The sequence below is a fragment of the Leopardus geoffroyi genome, chromosome D1, assembly GCF_018350155.1.
Source record: "Leopardus geoffroyi isolate Oge1 chromosome D1, O.geoffroyi_Oge1_pat1.0, whole genome shotgun sequence".
In the NCBI taxonomy this organism is placed as follows: Eukaryota; Metazoa; Chordata; class Mammalia; order Carnivora; family Felidae; genus Leopardus; species Leopardus geoffroyi.
In genome coordinates this window covers 58,372,863-58,393,742 of record NC_059329.1, presented here as the reverse complement: position 1 = coordinate 58,393,742, position 20,880 = coordinate 58,372,863, and the positions used below count along the sequence as shown (strand labels likewise).

Genomic DNA, 20,880 nt, shown 5'->3' with positions numbered 1-20,880 from the left:
AGCCCCTTCATATATCCCATATGGTTCACTATCCCAGTTTCTGTGATTCTTAGAAACCCCTGTACTTGCTGGCTTGTCTGTCTCCCCCACTAAATTGAGTTCCTTTAGAATAGGGACCTTGTGTCACTAGTCTTTATCTCTAAAGAGCCAGTGCAGGGTCTGGCACAAAGCATTCTGTGAAGAGAAGAGCTCCGCACATACTTTTTAGTATTTCTATTTCAGATGCTATAACTAGAGGGGTGAGAAAGCATGAGAACTTCTCTCACTTTTTATGGAATCTTCTGTCCAAGTTCATAGATCCTGAGGCAAACAAAAAATGGACTCTCCATAAATGATAAGAGAGGTCTGTGACTGGCAAAAATAATAAAATTGTAAGAGGACAGACTGCTAACATTAGAGGGAGCTGAGAGAACATCTGTAACAAAACACTCTCTATGGCTTGGAGACATTAGCAAATTGCCCAAGATCACTCAGCCCACAGCAGTGGCAAGGAGAAATTTTCACAGCTCATCTCCTGAAAGATGCGCCATACACAAATTCAATATTCAACATCCAAATAATTCAAGGTTAAAAGCTGAGAAAATGTGCAGAGATTTTAACGAAAACATTGTCCTGAGCAGCCCAGGTGAGAGTAGTGAAAGTGGCAAGTCCCTCCCATGGTCCCTTACTGTCTGTGACAAAAAGGACCTAGTCCAGTTACACTGCTGGGACCCTCACAGGTGCCCAGAAGTTCCCGTGGTGCTTTGGGCCTGGAGTCCACACTGCCCACTTAGTTAGCACACTTGGCCCTCACCTCTCACCATCCAGGAAAATGCCCTGAAAATGAGCTAGAGCTCAAGATTTGGGCTAAGGGAACAGATTGTATCTACAGTCAACCAGGTCTTTCAAACATGTCAGACTGCCAATGGAGATGGAAAATCTGATCCTGGGGCAGATTGTGTTTTGGGGTTCTTATAGGCGTGATCCAGGTACTCCTCCACAGGAGCTGCCACAAAGCCAACAGAGAGGAGCCATACAGGCTGAAGAATTTTGTTCACTTGATTGTTTGAATTCAGCAGCCAGGTTAGGGTGAAAGTTTCTGACCTAGGTCAGATGGGACCCCGGAGGTGAGGAAGGGGAAAGACGCCTTTTAGTGCCATGATCCTTCATTGCTGCCCTAGGGGACGGTTCATGTGTGTCTCCAACCCATGATTTTGCACCATCAGACATGTTCCTGCATGCTTTAGGAACTGCTGCTGAGCCACCTGGGGGAGCCCAAGCCTAAGGGATGGGATTTGGGGAGGGAAGGAGAGGGAATCTACTGTTGTTACGAGATAACACATTCATAGGCCATAATACAGATGAGGAAAAATAGCTCTCCTACCATAAGCTGAATGCAGGAACTGAAACTCTGTTGGATAGAAATGTTAGTTGAAATTACCACTAAGAACTTGTGCAAAGTAGTATACATTGCAGTTACAAAAACAGACTGTCTCAAGATAGCAGTTTCCCCCAGGCTACATAAGAAACAGTGAATGCACAGGGCGTGAAGTGTCTCTACCCTGGAGGGAATGACAGACTTGCCATCCAGGAAAGCCCATTCATTGAAGAGAAGCACTTCCTTGACGCCACTGCATCTTCCAGGCATCTGACCCAAGTTAGTGCTCTTTGAACTGCAGAGGGACTTCACACATGACAGAGGCTTTGTGTGTGAGAGGAAGTAAAGGTTCAGGGTTCAAAATCATCACCTTTGGCCTCTGAAGAGCTCTCTGTAAAGCCCCAGAGGGCTAGGACCAATGCAGAGGTACTTCATCACTTGAAACTTCTGGGGAAGTGAGGTGCTACAGGAGGGGCTGTAGGGTCAGACAGGCTGGGTTTGAATTCTGGCTCCACTGCTTTTTTTTAGCTGTGCAACTTTGGACAAGTTATTTAACCCCTGAGCAAAACTGGAGGCAGGAAGATTCAACTCACACAAGACTGAAGTAAAAATTAACATTTGTGCCATGACTCACACAGTGCCTGGAATATGGCAGGTATTCAGGAAGCACAAATTCCTTTCCTTTGCCCTTCTCCAGGTTTGTCACATACAAAACAGGAACAATTTGTATTTGTACTTCATAAAGTCGCTATGAAATCAAGTGAGACAGTAGGTGAAAATGGTTTATAAACACATCTCTTGGGGCGCCTGGGTGGCGCAGTCGGTTAAGCGTCCGACTTCAGCCAGGTCACGATCTCGCGGTCCGGGAGTTCGAGCCCCGCGTCGCGCTCTGGGCTGATGGCTCAGAGCCTGGAGCCTGTTTCCGATTCTGTGTCTCCCTCTCTCTCTGCCCCTCCCCCGTTCATGCTCTGTCTCTCTCTGTCCCAAAAATAAATAAACGTTGAAAAAAAAATTAAAAAAAAAAACAAAAAAAACACATCTCTTGTGAGGAGGTATTTCATTTCTATCTACATTAGTTATTCTGTTTATCCTTTTCTTTCATTTTCAGGTCAGATTACCAATAATGTGATACATCCTTTGGTTTTCAGATTCTGAGAACGAGTCTCAGTTGGCTCCTGCTTCCTGCAGAGCCAAATGGTCCTTAAATAAGATCCCCGAAGTCATTAAGAGCTTAGAAAAAAGCTCCAAGTACCCACACTGCTTTCAGAACCAATGAAAGAGTGAAATGTTTCCCTGCATCGTGAACAGATGACATCTTAGAGTACTCAGAGCTGCTAAAAATAGCTCTCTCTGAAGCAACTTCTTGGTCTCCTTGAAGATGCTGAGAGAAATTTAAACCTGAGAGCCTGGCTCTTTGCAGGCTTCTACCCCACAGGCATCTCTCAGCATCACAAATGGCTGCTTCTAGCAGGAAGCTGAGAGTAACCTCCACTGCCCTTGAGCCGGCCCTTCCTCAGCAGGAGCTCCCCTACTGCAGTCAGGAGACCTGGTGAATGCAGAGGCTGGCCTCTGAAAATATGGAACAGACCAGTGGGGTGTGTCTAACTCCAAAGGAAAGGGATCTGCTCAAGGTCACATCAAAATCAGTCCTTCCAGCTTCTAGTTAGGGGCCTTCTGATACAATGTGGGAATACCACGCTCTACAGTGGATTGTATGGGTTTCTAAGGAAACGGTCAGGTTGCTTCAGTCACGGCTTAGAAATATGGTGAAATTTTGAAAACATAAAATTGGGGAAAATCAAGTTAGAAGTGGGATGATATTTGTTTGTTTTAAAATTAAGACCTAATCAGTACTTTATACACGCTGGGAGCTTTCCAATCTCTCCTCTTTTTTTCCCCACAGTCCCAGGCTCCTTCTGTCTGTTCTCTCTAGTCTGGTTGCTCTAGTCTAACTTCTCAATTTCTTTCTGGCTGGCCACAGACCACATGCAGGTGTGGTGGCAGGATGCCTGAGTTTGGATCTTTGGGCTAGTTCCTAACTCCTCTAAATTTTAGTTTTCCCACTTGGAAAATGGGAATAACAATAGTAATGACTTCAAAGGTTTGTTGTGATAGAAAACAAGTCAATATCCATAAAGAGCTTAAATAGTCCCTGGTACATAGGAACCATTCAACAAATATTATCTATTTATTTTTATTCCCTGTCCTTCCACTTTCTTGCTAAACTAATCCTCAAACAGTTCCACAAACCAGCACCATAAATTCTGAACATTATGAGAAAATGCCCCAGTGCTGGAATTAGAGCCTTGAAGAATTCATGGCCTCCACCCTCAGTGGAGCCTCCTGTTACACGACTATGTCACCTGCTGGTGACACTTATCCTTCTCCTTCCAGTAAGGCTTTCACACATTGACCTCTCTCCTTAAGAACCCTCCCTCTATCCTTGTTCACCTCTCCAACAGCAAATCAAAGTCATTAAACAAGAACTCTCCACTTTCCACTGGACAATTTACTCTAAGCACATGCATCCGTGACCTTTCCTGTAGTCGGGAGAGGAAGAGCTGCCCTCCTGTGTGAGGCAGCCCCGTCCACCTGCTCCCCCAAACAAAGAAGAGAACAGAGCTCTAGATCTCCCACCTCAGCAAAGCTTCCTTGAAGGCCTGGTTCTATCTGGCAGCCTCTCTGACTTATCCTCCTCATTTGCTCCTTCCCATCAGCGCTTACATGCTCACATGCTTAATCATGCTCACATCTAAAAAAAACGCCTCCTTTAACCCCACGTTCCCTTGTTCTCCTTTCCCTTGTAGTCAAGTCTCTTGTAAGAGCAGGCTCTGTCTGCTAACTCTGCTTCTTCACTCCCAGGCTCCCCATTTCATTGACTCTGCTTCCGTAGGTCACTGGTGGCCTCCTGACTACACACACGCATCTTCTTCATCCTGACCTTAGCTGACCTTGTGAAATTACTCACCTCATTTTGTTTTAGACCAGATAGTTTACCAAGCCAATTCACAGATCTCACAGCATTTAAATTTAAATCATTTCTATATTGTGAGATACTTGATAATCAAAACCACCGTAGTTTTTAAGACAGATCTTATCAAATTTGATTAAATCTTTTATCAGGGTAAATTTCTGTAGCTTTCATTGTTTCTGCCTCCTATTATACTTTTTTTGGAAATATGTATCTTGTTGATTAAAAGTGAATATAGAATAAACTATTAATGCTGAGATAGAGACGTTTTAGCTTGTGGATTACTCCTACCCTCACAAGCTCTTTGAGGTCAATGACTTCAGCTTTCTCAAATCTGAATCACATGCAGTGTCTTCCAGAGTGCTTTGGGCATAGCAGGGCCAAAATAAATGTCTGTGGAATGACATACCTATGTAAAGACTTTAGGGGTTAACATCACTTATTTGCATAAAATAGTACTTTGTCTCTCAAAAAAGAGGGAGCTCACGGTATGTACGTGTGTATGATTACAAAATGATCCCTACTTTAGAATGGGGCAACTGAGGTTCAGAGAGGTCAAGTGACTCTAAGGTTGTTAATTTAGGAAGTGACAGTCAGAACTCACATCTAGGTCTTCTGACATAGACCATGTTCTTCTCTTATTTAAATATTCCAGAAGAAAGGGAACGATGGTAGGATGAGTGCTGAATTGGCACAGGAAAGCATGAGACCAAGAACTCGAAGATCTGCCAAGGGTTCTAGTTCATATGCTATTGCTGCATCATTGAGTAATTTGGACAAAACACTGTTTATCTCTGGATCTCTCTTGTCAAGAGAAGGAGCTGAACTGGAGGATCTCTAAGGTCTTTTCAAGCTTTTTAACTCTAGAATAATCATTACCAAACAAGAACATGGTGGGGGGGGGGGTATGATTATGGCATTTAAGGCCTTTCCAAATCTGGCCCTTGGACATCTGTAGTTCAGATTCATCTATTATCCCCACCCCTACAGTGTGCTTCAACCATTCCCACATCACCATTCCTTTGCCCAGGCTCTACTCTGTTTAGAATGTCCAATTCTTTCCTTATGTGCTTAAAAGAATGTCTCCTGCTTCTCCCTCGGGTCTCTATTGCAAGACCCCCTGTGAAGCATCCTGTACCCTTTCATCACACCGCACAGCTATGAATTTGTTTATATGCCAACTCCCAAATGAACTAGAAGTTATTTTAGGCAAAGATGGCTCTTTATCTCTATTCTAGTGTGGAGGACATTCAACAAATAAATTCTTGTTGAGTAAATAAAGAGGAACTTACTTAAAACCATCTACGCCCCTGAGGTAAGTAAGTAGCACATTTCTCTGAGAGAACTATTTTGTCCAAGGCCTCACAACTGGTGAGTTGAGTAATCAGGATTCAAACCCAGGACTTTCTACATGCAGCATCCAGATCCTTTCTCCGGCCCCTTGAGTGTTAAAGCACCCACTAAGTATGAGGGTTAGTATTGGTGGTAAGACCTCTGCACTGCTCCTAGCCCAAATGAGAACAATTTTTTATTTTTTTAGCATTTAAAATCTGTATCAATCTCTATCCAGGAATGGATAAGATAAAGGAATGCTAGGCCTTTGTGATTTGTGAAAAACAGGTTCCTTGCCTCAGCCTGAAAACCAGTTCTTTATCCTCTGGTGGCAAGTCTCTCACTCTCTTCCAAATCCACACCCAGGAAGTCTGGTGTGTGTGTGTTTGCATCTGTGTGTGTCTCAATGGCAGCCTTAGGGAAAACCGAGCAAAGAACTGATTTGGACATTGTTTGGGAGAGCAGAAAAGGTTCTGTGAAGAGGATGCATGTTTCAGATATTCCAGCAGAGAAAAGATGGGCCAACCTTAAATCCCAAGGAGAACGGAGGAGATTCTATTCCCACCCCAACCCTTAGGCTCAACTGCCCCCAGTTCCCAGAGGGGACTCCCAGGAGAATCAGGCCTGGATGGGCGGAGTCCAGAGCCATTAAGGACAGGAAAAGGCCAGCAGGTGGGTTTGTTTTTCCAAACAGAGTCCCACCTCCCACCCCAGGCACCACTGCTGTCTTCACTTTCTCCTTACCTGGAGCATAACTGGGGCTATTGGTGGGGTACAGACTGGGATTGTAGGCAGGGGCTGCTGCGGGGTAGGCTGTAGGGTAACCTGTGAAGAGACAAAAAAGCCCCAATTAATTGGACAAGAAAAGGAAACAGAATCCAAGTCCCAGGGTTGGCCTTCAGCCTCTTCATGGGCCTTTTTTTTCAGACAGTATATGTAACCAGCTTTTAGCCTCTTGAGAAAAGGCACCAATACCACAATCCTAATACATGCAGATTTTTCTTTTTTAAAAAAATAGCACAAGAAATGGGGCTCCTGGTGGCTCATTTGGTTAAACATCCGACTTGGGCTCAGATCATGATCTCACAGTTTGTGGGTTCGAGCTCTGCGTCTGGCTCTGTGCTAACAGCTCAGAGCCTGGAGCCTGCTTCAGATTCTGCGTGTCTCTCTCTCTGCCCCTCCCCCAACTTGTGTTTTCTCTCTCTCTCTCTCTCTCTCAAAAATAAAAGTAAACATTAAAAAAACAGTATAAGAATTGTATGTCTATGTACTCATTGCAAAAAAGAACAAAAAAAATGGAAACACCATCAAAGTGTATGTGGTAAAAAGTCTAAGTTTACTCTCACATTCCTGCTGCAACACTACTCTACTCCCCCGAGGTGGTAACAGCTATCCTTCTGGAGAGTTTTCTATACATTTTTATATATTCACATATATTCAGTGGTGTTCTGGTAAATATTTAACAACTGGCTTGAGGGGACTGAAGTGGAGTTCTATTTCTAGCATTTGCCAAGTTCCATGGTAGAAATACTCCCACCGTGGCCAATTTCAAGCTACCAATGTCACTGAAGGAGTAGTTGGGAAAAGGCGCTCACAACTGGCTCTAGAGGGTGCACACAAGCTAGATCTAGCCTGCCACTGCATGTTATATATTGTTGGTGTTGTTGTTGTTTAATTTTTAAAGGATTTTTTTTTTTTTTTAAGTACAATCTACTCTCCAATGTGGGGCTTGAACTCACGACCCCAAGACCAAGAGTCACATGCTCTACCAACTGAGCCTGCAGGGAGCCCCTTTTTTGGAAACTTTTATTGGGACAAAATACATATAACAAAATTTGTGATTTTAACCACTTAAGTGTATAATTCAGTGTCATTAATCATGTTCACAATGTTGTACAAACATCCCCACTATCTGTTACTAAAACTTTTTAATCACTCTAAATTCTATACCCATTAAGCAATAATATCCCATTCCCTCTAACCATAGCTCCTGTTAACCTCTAATCTACTTTGTTTCTATGAATTTACCTATTCTAGATATTTTATATAAATGGAATCATATACTACCCTTTTGTGTCTAGCTTCTTTCACTTTAGCATAATGTTTTTGAGATATGCCCATGTTTAAGCATGTACTGAAACTACATTCCTTTTTAAGGCTGAATAATTATCCGCTGTATGTATATGCCACATCTATTTACCATTTATCCTTTGGTGGTTTCTGAGGAACCACCAAACTGTTTTGCATTGTGGCTATACCATTTTACATTCATATCAGCAATGTATCAGGGTTTCAATTTTCCCATATCCTCAGCAACAGTTGTTACCTTTTTTTTTTTTTTTTAATTATAGCCATCCTAGTAGGAATGAAGTGGTATCTTGCTGTGATTTCAATTTGCATTTCCCTAATGATTAATGATGTTGAGCATCTTTTCATGTGCTTATTGGTCATCATATACCTCTTTGGAGAAATGTCTATTCAAAATAGTTGCCCATTTAAAAAATTGGGTCACTTGGTTCTGTTGTTGAGTTTAAGGAATCTTTTATATAATCTGAATATTAAACCCTAATCAGGTATATGATTTGCAAATATTTTCTCCCATTCCATGGGTTGTCTTTTCCTTTTGACAATGCCTTTGATGCACAAAAATTTTTAATTTTGATGAAGTCCAATTTACCTATTTTTTTGTTTTGTTGCTCATGCTTTTGGTGTCATATCTAAGAATCCATTGCCAAATCCAAGGTCATGAAGATTTAACCTTATGGTTTCTTCTACAAGTTGTATGGTTTTGGCTCTTATATTTAGATTACCAATCCATTTTTGTAAATGGTGTGAGGTACGGGTATATGTAGTTTTATATTCTACTTTTTCACTTTAACATTGTAAGTATTTTTCCATATTAACTACATATTCTTCAAAAACATTATTTTAAACATCTTTATGATATTCCATTATGTAGATATCAAATCATTTAACCATGACTCTGTTTTTAGATGTTTAGGTTGTTTGCAAATTTTCATTATAGTAAATGCAGCTATGAGAACAACCTAAATAAATCTTTGGCTAAATCTCTATTTTAGGAACGATTCTAGAAGTGAGATTTCTAGGTCAAAAGATAGCGCTATTTTTAAAGCTCATCCATTCAACAAATATTTGAGTATTTACTCTGTGCCAGACACTGTGATGCCTGTACTTGTGGAACTTATATTTTAAAAAGGTAGGAGAAGGCAGTGGATAAATAGTAAATATGAGGGGCGCCTGGGTGGCGCAGTCGGTTAAGCGTCCGACTTCAGCCAGGTCACGATCTCGCGGTCCGTGAGTTCGAGCCCCGCTTTGGGCTCTGGGCTGATGGCTCGGAGCCTGGAGCCTATTTCCGATTCTGTGTCTCCCTCTCTCTCTGCCCCTCCCCCGTTCATGCTCTCTCTCTGTCCCAAAAATAAATAAACGTTGAAAAAAAAAAATTAAAAAACAATAGTAAATATGAATAAACACAGTCTAAAGTGCTATGGAAAAGAGAAAAATGGCAGGGTAGAGAGTGTAAGAAGTGCCAGAGTGTTGGACGGAGGCACTGCCATATTGAATAGGGTAACCTATATAAGACACATTGAGAAGGTAAGATTTTCACAAAGACTTGAAGGAAATAAAGTTACCCAAGCAGATGGCTAAAGAAAGAGCATTTCAGATGAAGGAAAATGTACACAGCCCCTAAGTGGAAAGCCTATGGGATGTGTCTGAGGAACAGCAAAGAGGCCAGTACGGCTGAAGTGGAACAAATGAGAGGGACAGTAGTAGTAGAGGAAGTCAGAGAGGTAAAGGGCTGGACAGTTCACACAGGGCCTCATAGTCCTATTGAAAGGACTTCACTTTCATTCTGAGTGAAATGAGAAGACATCACAGGGGTTTGAGCAGGAGAATAATATGATCTGACTTTTGTTTGAAAAGGGTCACTCTGATCACTGTGTTGAAAGCAGAGTATAATGTGGGCAGTGTGGAGAAGCAGAGACCAGTTAGAAGGCTACTGCAAACTCCTAGCAATAGATGATGGGCCTCAGATCAGGGCAATATCAGCAGAGGTGATGAGAAGTGACGTGCTAAGAGTTTTCACATACTTTGCCAAACTGCTTCCTAGACAAACTATCAATTTGTTCTTGCACTAGCAGTAGGTAAGTGCCTGTCTCACTGCTCCCTGCAGCTTTTTAATGCTCATTGGTATTTTGACTGATGATGGAAAGCTGATTTTAAAAGTCAAAGATTAAATCCCTAAATCCCTAAAAGCTTCTTTGGGATTTGTAAATATTGCACTTTAATAATATATCTTTGTTAGTATGCCTTTCCCTAAATCTTTTCCAACTCCAAAGAAAATTCATCTCACTTTATCCCTCAATCATTTTCTAATTTCAGAACCAAGGTAGATAACTTGTTGTCTCTTAATTAGCATCATGGAGATCTGCTACTTATCAAGAAGAAAGTCAGGGCTTTAATCTGAGAAGCAAAGTGACCCAGTCTCCTAGCTGAAATCTATATTCAGCTTCACGTGAGAGGACTGTGAGGCCAAGGGTAATCATACCCCTGTTTTGTCATTTCAGATGCCTTTTTTTTTTTTTAACGTTTTTATTTATTTTTGAGACAGAGGGAGACAGAGCATGAACGGGGGAGGGTCAGAGAGAGAGGGAGACACAGAATCGGAAGCAGGCTCCAGGCTCTGGGCCATCAGCCCAGAGCCCGACACGGGGCTCGAACTCACGGACCGCGAGATCGTGACCTGAGCTGAAGTCAGACTCTTAACCGACTGCGCCACCCAGGCGCCCCTCAGATGCCTTTTACTTTGGGGGGCAATTATAGGATCTCCCTTCAATGTTTCCAAGTAGAATTATTTTTCATTCACTTGTGTTTGACAGATATAAGATGGCTGAATAGAACGAACTTTATTTGATCCTCCAACCCTCTTTGTTTTATAAATGACCTCCTCAGGCTGAGAGAAAGAAAAGGGACTGCTGATGCTAGAATGTACTCAAAGGCCATTTGGTCGACCCTCACATTTGGGTCTAGGGCCTCCTCTATGACACACTCATGGGATCATTCAATCTAGTCCTTACATCTCTACAGATAGCAAACTCCTTTCCTGAGACCCCTACTATACTGTGAGATTGCTCTGATGGTCTGAAAGTGACTTTTCATACTTCACTGAACTCTATTGGTAGCTTCTGCCCTTCAGAACAGAACAAATTTGAAGACACATGTATCCCCAATTACAGAACTTATCACACTGTACATCAACGGTATGTTTATATTTCCTGTCCTGCTCACCCTCCCCAAACTGTAAGCTCCCTGAAGACACAACTATGTCTTATTTGCTTGTATACAATAGCTTTCGGTCAGTTCCTCGTTCCCACTCTATTAACACACCACTCCTCCCCTCCCCTTCCCTCAGCCTGGACAGGAAGCATCTGAGCTTCTCAAACATAAGGTGGTGGTGAATAGTCTTTGTGGCCAGTAGAGAATCTCTTCCCCACCATCAACTTTCCTTCTCTAGAAAGGGCATCAAATGTAAGATAGTCTTCCTCCCTACAACTTTCCTGGTTTGGTTTTGTTTCCTTGTTCCCAACGATATTATTCATCTTGCTGCTTCTGTTGATGATGGTGCTGGCATCTCTAAAGCCTGGCACAGATAAGGCAGAAAATAGGTACTCAATGCAGAGATTATGGTGGGGAGGGGGAGCGGTATTCTGGAGCTAAGATAGGTTTATAAACAAGAGAAACAAATTCAGCAGGGTCCCTGGCTTTGAGAGAGTCACCAACTAATGAGGGAGAAAGATGGATAAGTGGATAGTTAGAATGCCTCCTGAAAAGTGCCATGATAAAGGTTGAGAGTGGGCAGAGAAGAGGCCTTCATTAACCAATATTTTTTAGTATCTACTATCTGCCAGGGATTATGCAGGGCACTAGGTGTCCTGGATGTGGATAAGAAAGACAAAGAAGGACATTCCAGGCAAGAGCATGGAGGGTAGCATTTTGGGACATCCATAAGTGGCTTGGTTTGTACCTTCCTTGGCTCTAAGAAGCAGGACTGATGGGGTAACCATACCTGAGAGGAAAGGTTGTCTTGGGGGCTTGAGCTCATCATTTTATCTTCTTGTAACCATGTCTCCCTTTATAGTGGATGGCTCTAACTTACCTTTCCAGCTATATCTGTCACAATGTCTGAGTTTCGTACTGTTAAACCAGACTTCTCTCCTCAACTCCTGACTCATATAGTATCTAACTGCCTACTCAACATCTCCATTTGGATGTTTGCTAGACTATCAAAGCTATTGGATAGCCTGGTCTCTGGAGCTAGACCCAGACTTAGGTATGTATTCCAGCAACACGACTATTTATGTGATCTTGGGCCACTTATTTACCCCCTCTGTGCTTGAGTTTTCATCTGTAAAATGGGACTGTTACTTACCTAACAAGTTGCCCTAAGTTTAAATTAGTTAAGACCTCAAAGCACTAGGAGCCAGGCAAATAGTTAAGACTTCAAAAAGTCAGCTATTATTATTTCAAACTTGTCCTTGAAAAGGAATTTTTACTTTCTATCCTCCTATTCCCTTCTAAACCTGTTCCTCTGCAGTTTTCTCTACACCAGTAAATGACAACTCATTCTTCCAGTTCCTCAGGCCAAAAACCTTAGATTCATCCTTGATACTATTCTTTCTCTCCTATCCACATCAGCAAATCCTTTCAGTTCCACCTTCAGAATATATTCAGAATCTGACTCTCTCTCATTGCCTACATACATCTTTCCAAATTACTGCACTAGCTTCATAACTGGTCTCCCTGCTTGTACCTTTGATTCTGTGCAGTCTATTTCCCACAGCAGTCAGAGTGATCCTGTTAAAACATTAAATCAGATCATGACACTCCTCTCTTTAGCTTCCCATGGCAATCACAAAGAAATCCTTTTAATGACCCACTTGAGCCTCAGCCACCTCTCTAAACTTCCTCTCCAACTATCTGCCCCCATGCTAATCTACTCCAGCCACATTGGCTTCCTTGCTCTTCTTAATGTGTCAAGCATTTTCCCATCTCAGCCTGTTACTCTTTGTATTCCCTCTTCCTGGAACTCTGTTCAAAGGATTTTATATTCTTTCTAAAATAGTACTCTCAACTTTCATTACTCTCTATGCTTCTTATCCTGCTTTGTTTTTCTTCACAGCACTTAGCCTGACATACTATATGTTTACTTGCTTAGGGGAGACCATCTGTCTCCCACCACTAGAATATAAGCTTAGTCCACAGTAGCACTTGCTGGTATGCAGCTATTCCCTGCTGGAAGTCTCCTCCTGGCACACTCCAAAGACATTCCCTTTGACTCTCAAAGACCCAAGGGAGCAGAATGCATTCCAGGTCCTGGTCCCCCAGAGCTACCTGGATCTGTGGAAGCTCATCAGGGGTAAAGATATTGAGTTCAAATAATACACCATATACATTTCTCCCACTGCTCACACAAAGATATTTTTTACACCTGTGATTTCATTTGAGCCTCAAAACAACACTAATGTTGGGGCACCTGGCTGGCTTGGTCAGTGGAGCACATGACTCTGGATCTTGGGGTTGTGAGTTCAGACCCCACATTGGGTGTAGAGATTACTTAAAAATAGAATCTTAAAACAAAACTAAACTAATGCTATTTCCCCCATTTTGTAGAAAAGGAAACAGAGGCTTGGAGAGGTGAAGTGTCTTTCTGGATAAGATTTTTCAGCAAGTCAGTGGTATTACTGGAAAGGGAATCCTGAAAGCAATAATGCCTTTTCCACACCTGTCAAATAACTATGATTTGGTCCTTGGAAGGAAGTCTGCCCCTTCTATAGTTAAATTCTTTGAAGGTCAGGAGTAAAGAGAATAAACGGAAAAAAATGAGCTTTTCTCCTTTGTATCCCAAAAGCTATAGTAGTGATCAGGTTTCCTGGGATTCTGATGTGTACATTTTAATTGCTTTATGGATGTCAATATAATCTAATCCCTTCCTCTTGTTGTCACTAGGATTAGGACTGAAGAAATGTAAAGCTAGTTTTCGATTAAAATGGAAATTAGAAATTGCTTTTAAGAGAAATCAGAGGACTATTTCTGAAATGACTTGATCTTTAGGAAGTAAGAAAGCAAGAGTATCAAAAGGCTAGTGGAAAACTAACTCCCTGGCTTAGGAAGACAAAGAGGATTATGTCTTTGTGATCAGGGGACACTTATGCAATGAAGACATTTTAGGTCTGCAGCTCAGGATGAAAAAGAAAAAAACTGCCACCCCCTTCACTTCAAGGCCTGGTGACCAAAACCCAAACAAAAAATACTTAATTCTCTCAAAATAAAAAAGAGGGTAAAAGGAAGAATATAATTTTGAATCTGTATTATGTTCTGAGCATTATGTCAGGCCTTCTTTATCTAATTTAATCTTCACACTAACTCCATGAAATACCTTAGCAATCCCATTTTAGAGATAAGGATACTGAAACTTAGACTTATCTTACATATCTTAGACTTACCTTAAATAGCTCGTGAACAGAGTGGAGACAGAATCCAGGCCTGCTGAGTGAGACAAAGTCCATTTCTACCAACTTCCCTACCTCTCCTCAAAACATGAGTCAACGCAACACAAACCTTGGGATTTGGCTGCCCCCCCCCCCCGCCCCCAACAAGTTTTAGCTTCATAATGTGGGCAAACAAAAAATTACTCAATTTGGTCAAAGATGGTTCAGTTACCCAAAACACAACACAACACAACAGCTATTATTCCCACTCAGCATACTAATGTAAGTCATACTGGTGCTATTGAAAAGCATCAGAGGGGTGCCTGGGTGGCTCAGGTCATGATCTCACGATTTGTGGGTTAGAGCCCCACACTGGGCTCTGTGCTGACAGCTCAGAGCCTAGAACCTGCTTCGGTTTCTTTGTCTCCCTCTCTCTCTGCCCTTCCCCCACTTGCGCTGTCTCTCTCAAAAATAAATATAAAAAAAATTTTTTTTTTTTTTTAAAGAAAAGCATCACACAGGCACTGAATTACAGAGTTAGAAGAGGTATTAGAGATGATTGAGTCCAATTTGCCACCCAGTACAAGAATATCCTTTATAATGGTCCTCATAGCTGGCCACATGGCCCCTGCTGGCACACTCTTCTAATGATGGTATGCTCAGAAGCCCTTTAGGCAGTCAAAGTTCCTGCAGGAGAGCTCTGAAAGTTAAGAAATTCTTCACACTGGCTAACAACCTGGCTTATAAGGTATCTGACCCTGAAAAGCTTCCAAGCTACTGGTCCTGGTTCTCAAAGAATATGTATGTTCCTTCTGCTCCAGGACAATCCTCCAGAGATATGAAGGTTATCAGATATTCTTCCTGAATCTTCTCTTGTCTAAATCCAATAGATCCAATTCCTTCAACCCTTTCTCCATCCTGATTGCCCACCTTTGGCCAGACTTCAATTTACAAATCCCCTTCCCTTAAAGCAATTCAACTTTCTTCTTGCCTTGTTCAGTCTTCTGCTGATGGGTTTTCCCCAATTAAAAAAAAAAAAAAAATGGGCACTTAGGTAGCTAAGTTGGTTAAACATCTGACTTCAGCTCAGGTCATGATCTCACAGTTCACGAGAGAGAACAGCTGACAGCTCAGAGCCTGGAGCTTGCTTCAGATTCTGGGTTTCCCTCTCTCTCTGCCCCCCCCCCCCCACTTGTACTCCATCTCTCTCTCTCTCTCTCTCTCAAAAGTAAATAAAACATTAAAAATTTTTGAAAAAAAATTAATTGACATATTAAGATGCTGGTGATGTGCAGTCAGTGAAGGCTGAAAGTAACTTAATCCAGATTTCTTCATCATTATCCATCAGCATAGTTAATATCTACCAAACGCTTACTCTGTGCTAACAGGATGTAAGGTTCCTTACAGAGGAACTTAAAGTTTAATAGGGAAATAATATAGCTACTTATATTAATCTACAGGTAATCTATATGACATATAATGAGAGAATGTCGGAGTGTTACCAGAATGCGGAGGAAGGAGTGAAGAACAGGTCTGGGAAAGCTGGGAATGGCTTGTTAGAAGAAGGAACATTTGATTGGCCTTGAACAATGAGTGGGAGCAGTTTGTCAGAGGTGTGAAGGAGTGGGGACAAAGAAATAGATACTCCCTTCATGCACGATGGCATGAAAACGTATGCCACACTAGGGAAACGGCAAATGGTTTAGTACAGTTAGAGTTTATAGTGTGTAGGGAAAAGCAACAAGAAATGAAGATAAGAAGGTAGACTGAGAACAGATTGTGAAGGGATCTGAATGCCAGGCTTAGGGAAAGAATTTATCACTCAATAATAAGAATCCACTGGAGGATTCTGAACCAAGAGTTTCAGATTTGTGTTTTGCCTACTCCAGCAGCAACTGTAAACAGGTTCAGAGTGGGTGAGATCAGAGGGAAGGACCAGATAGGAAGTTACTGCAATTGCCCAAAGGCAAAGCTAAAACAGTAGCGATGGGATAAAGAGGAAAATGGGCAACAACAAAGATGTTTAGGAGACACAGCCTACAAAATACCATCCTTATAGCAAAACCTCACTTTTCCTGCTGTGAGGCAAAAGGCTACAAAGCAAGATGGGAAACATTCTAACTTCAAGTTTTATAGGCTTTTTGTTGCTTCTTTTAATAGGCAGAAGGAAAGAAAATAAATCAAATGGGCTCTTGAATCTCTTGGCTCCAGAAAACAGCCTGAATCTGATTTTCTTCCTAGCTGGGAGGCCTGGCTGCTTAGAGTGCTATCCTGGTGAGACTGCAGGTCAGTCTACACGGACAGCGGTTCTACAGGGCTAGCTCTGGACCTGCCCACCAGACTTGAATTTGAGGTAGCCTAAACACTGGCAAGGCCTACCCACCCAGACTCCCACTAGTGAGCCCCATGGAATTTTAAGGGTGGTAAGTAAGGCACTGTTCTTCCCAGTTTAGGGCAAGGCAACTCCCTCTGAGAAATATCCAGTAATCAATTGTGCTCTGACCTGTGTTGCATCTCCAGGGAGGACTTACCCTCTAGTTAAAAAGCCAGTAACCTGTGTGGGTCATTCATCCTGGATGAGCCCTAGAAGAAGGCTGCTAAAGCCAGAGCAGGTTTAACATGGCATGCCTTTAGTGCAAAAGCAGTATCATCAATGAAAAAAGATAAGAAAATAGGTTGTTAAATAGCCAAATTATGGAAAGAACCTAAATGTCCATCAACTGATGAATGGAAAAAGATGTGGTTTTTTTTGATGTGGTTTATATATACAATGGAATACTACTTGGCAATGAGAAAGAATGAAATCTGGCCATTTGCAGCAACATGGATGGAACTGGAGAGTATTATGCTAAGTGAAATAAGTCAGGCAGAGAAAGACATACCATATGTTTTCACTCATAGGTGGATCCTGAGAAACTTAACAGAAGACCAGGGGGGAGAGGAAGGGGGGAAAAAAAGTTACAGAGAGGGAAGGAGGCAAACCATAAGAGACTCTTAAATACTGAGAACAAACTGAGGGTTGAAGGGGGGGGGGTGGGGAAAGTGGGTGATGGGCATTGAGGAGGGCACCTGTTGGGATGAGCACTGGGTGTTGTATGGAAACCAATTTGACAATAAATTATATATATAGAGGCGGGGGGGGGGTGGAGAGAGAGAGAGAGAGAGAGAGAGAGAGAGAAAGAATAGATTGTTAAAACTAATAATAAAATTGTTCCTTAGGTAAGTACATAAGGCCAAGTGTGTGCTGTTTCTGAAGGGAAAAAAAATTCTTTTACAAATCTAACAGTATCTCCAAAGCTCCCTCCCTGTCAGCATGGGGTATGGGAGAAATTTTAATGGAAAGCAGATGGCCTATTCTGTCTCAATCTCCACTCCAGGAGTGTGCTGCTGCCTTTTTTTTTTTTTTTTTTTTTTTTTGGCATGTATGAAGGGAGGTCTCAATACTTTACAGATTGTTTGGTGAGTGATTCCCACCCTCCCTGTACTTATTTTCTAAAAAGAAATAAAAGAGCAAGATGAAATTTTGCAAATTGATGATTTAGTCCATAAATTCATTTTCCTCCCATGTCAATTCATTTTTTTATTCTATTATGCTGTTTTAAGAGATCTGGAAAGGGAAGATCTTGTTTAAATTCAGTAAAACATAGAATACTTGCTTTTTCCATGTGAAGAAAAAATTTGATCCCCATCTCATACTTCTCCAATTCCAGAAAGACCAAAAACTTAAATATTAAAACAACAACAACAACAACAAAAACACTTAAAACTATTAGGGAAAATAGGAGAGTATAGTTTGAACTTGGGATTAGAAAGTATTTCTTAGATGAAATCAAAAAGAAAAACCACAAAAGGTTGATAAATTTAACTCACTAAAATTTAAACAAAGTTAAAAAACAAGTACAGAGAAAAAATATTTGTAACAAATGTATCCAGAGTAAAAAACTCATATTTAATCAACAAGGAAATGAAAATAAGTCAATAACATCTAATCACAGTATTCACAGAAGAAATCACTCAAAACGACTAGGGAAAAGGAGGAGAAAGGGAAAAGATGTTCAATCATACTAGTAATCAGCAAAATGTGAATACATGGAATAAAATATCATTTCACACCTATCAGAGTGACAAAAATTTTAAAGTCTCACAATAGCAAGTGTTGGGAAGGATCTAAAACCATGGGAATCAGTGAAAGCATTCTGAAGGGCAATTTGGCAATACCAGATAAAGATACACAACCTAGCAATTGGGAAACTGCATTTTTGAGGTGGGTCTTGTGAGGTGGCAGGATTCTGGCAGGCAAAGATAAGAGGAATGACATCCAAATAAAATAAAACCAAAAGAACAATATAAGCACAGTCAGAGACAGGAACCCATCTGAGGACTGACAAGACTGTTTTCTAAAGTGGCTACACCATTTTTTACATTCCCACCAGCAGTATGAGTTTTCACTTTCTCCACATCCTTGTCAACACTTGTTATTACCTGACTTTTTGATTACAGCCATCCTAGGGGTGTAAAGTGCTATCTGATTGTGGTTTTGATTTGCAATTCCCTGATAATTATGTAGGAACTGTTTCACGTGTTTATTAGCCATCTGTATATCTTCTTTGAAGAACTATCTATTCAGGTTCTTTGCATATTTCTTAATTGGGTTGTCTTTTTATTATTGAGTTGTTAAGAGTTCTTGATATATTCTAGATGCAATCTAGAACTAGATGTCTTATCAGACAGATGATCTGCAAATATTTTACCCCATTCTGTAGGCTGTCTTTTTGCTTTCTTGAATGTCCTTTGAAACACAAAAGTTTTCCCCCTTTTTAAAAAAATTACTTTTATTATTTTTTTAAACTTATTTTTTAAATGTTTATTTTGAGAGAAGAGTGCACACAAGCAAGGGAGGGGCAGGAGCAGAGAGAGAGGGAGAGAGAGAATCCCAAGCACAGAGCTGTCAGCACAGAGCCTGATGCAGGGCTCGTTCTCATGAACTGTGAGATTATAACCTGAGCCAAAATCAAGAGCTGGATGCCTAACCGACTGAGCCACCCAGGTGCCCCCAAAACTTTTTACTTTTGATGAATTCCAATTTATCTATTTTTTTTCTTTTGGCTGTTTGTGCTATTGGTGTTACATAGTTAAGAAACCACTGCCAAATCTTAAGCTCACAAAGATTTACCTCCAAGCTCTCCTGTATAAGTTTTATAGTATTAGCTCTTATATTTAGGGCTTTGGATCCATTTTAAGTTAATATTTGCATATCATGTGAAGTACTTCATTCTTTCATATGTGGATATACAGTGTCCCAGCACCATTTGTTGAAATGATTATTCTTTCTCTATTGAATTGTTTTTGGTATGCTTGTTGAAAATTGACCATAAATGTGACAGCTGGCTTCTGGATACTCAATTCTATTCCACTGATGCATATGTCTACCCCTATGAAAAAATCACATTGTGGCAAAAATCACAATAAATCCACATTTATTATCGTAGCTTTCTAATAAGCTTTGAAATTGGGAAGTGTGGGTCCTCCAACTTTGTTCTTTTTCAAGATTGTTTTGGCTAATATGAGTCCTTTGAATTTCCACATGAATTTTATTAACATCTTGTCAAAATCTGCAAACAAACCAGCTAGAATTTTGATAGGGTTTATTTTGAATCTGTAGATCAATTTAGGAACTATTACCATCTTAAAAAATATTAAGTCTTTCAATCCATGAACATGGGATGTTTTTCCATGTATTTAGATCCTAATTTCTTTCAACATGTTAGACTTTTCAAAGTATAAGTTTTCCACTTCTTTTGTTAAATTTATCCCTAAGTACTTTTATTCAATTCATTTGCTATAAATTCATAATGCTGTACATGGAATGGTTTTCTTAATTTTATTTTTGGGTTATTACAACTATAGAAATACAACTGATTTTTATATATTGATCCTGTATCCTATAACCTCGCTGAACTCATTTATCAGTTCTATCAGTTTGTGGGTTCCTCAGAATTTTGTACATGCAAAATTGCGTCATCTGCAAATACAAATACTTTTACTTTTCATTTCATTTTCTTACCCCGTTGCCCTAGTTAGATCCTCCAATACAGTGTTCAATAGAAAGGGTAAGACTGCACATCCTTGTCTTATTCTCAGTGTCAGAAGAAAAGCATTCAGTCTTTTAAAACTAAGTGTAGTAATAGCCATGGGTTTTGCATAAATGTCCTTTGTCAGACTGAGGAAGTTCCCTTCTATTCCTAATTTGTTGGGCCGGTTCTTTGTTTTGTTTTGTTTTTTTAATCATTAAAGGGTACTGGAGTTTGGCAAACGCTTTTTCTGTGTCTACTGAGATTATGTGGGTTTTGTCATTTAACCTTTTAATATGATGCACTGCACTGATTGATTTTCCTATGCTGAATGGATCTTGCACCCCTGGGATAAATCCCACTTGGTCACAGTGTATAATGTAATTCTTTCTATAACTTATTGGACTCATTTTGGTAGTATTTGTTGAGGACTTCTGCATTTATATTCAAATGGGATACTGGTTCTATAGTTTTTGGTGATGTCTTTGTCTGGTTTTGGTATCAAGACAACACAAACTAGTCTCACAGGAATTAGAAAGTGTTCTATTTTTGAAAGTTTGTGGACAGTTAGTGTTAATTCTTGTTTAAATGTTTGTCAGAACTCACCAGTGTAACTATCTGGTTCTGGGCTTTCCTCTGGGG

The 20,880-nt window shown here is 40.7% G+C and overlaps 1 protein-coding gene across 6 annotated transcripts in view; it reads right to left on the bottom strand.

Moving 5' to 3' along the window:
• Nucleotides 1–20,880, bottom strand: part of FAM168A (family with sequence similarity 168 member A) — a 207,748-nt gene that overhangs the window by 20,677 nt on the left and 166,191 nt on the right. For 4 of the 6 annotated variants that reach the window (XM_045484088.1, XM_045484087.1, XM_045484086.1 and 1 more), the window contains 2 exons: nucleotides 6,405–6,485; nucleotides 1,364–1,390 (listed from right to left, as the gene is read on the bottom strand). In XM_045484088.1, coding sequence (XP_045340044.1) covers nucleotides 1,364–1,390; nucleotides 6,405–6,485 — 108 coding nt within the window. The remainder of the gene's footprint in view (nucleotides 1–1,363; nucleotides 1,391–6,404; nucleotides 6,486–20,880) is intronic. The other 2 variants (XM_045484091.1, XM_045484090.1) reach the window with 1 other exon arrangement.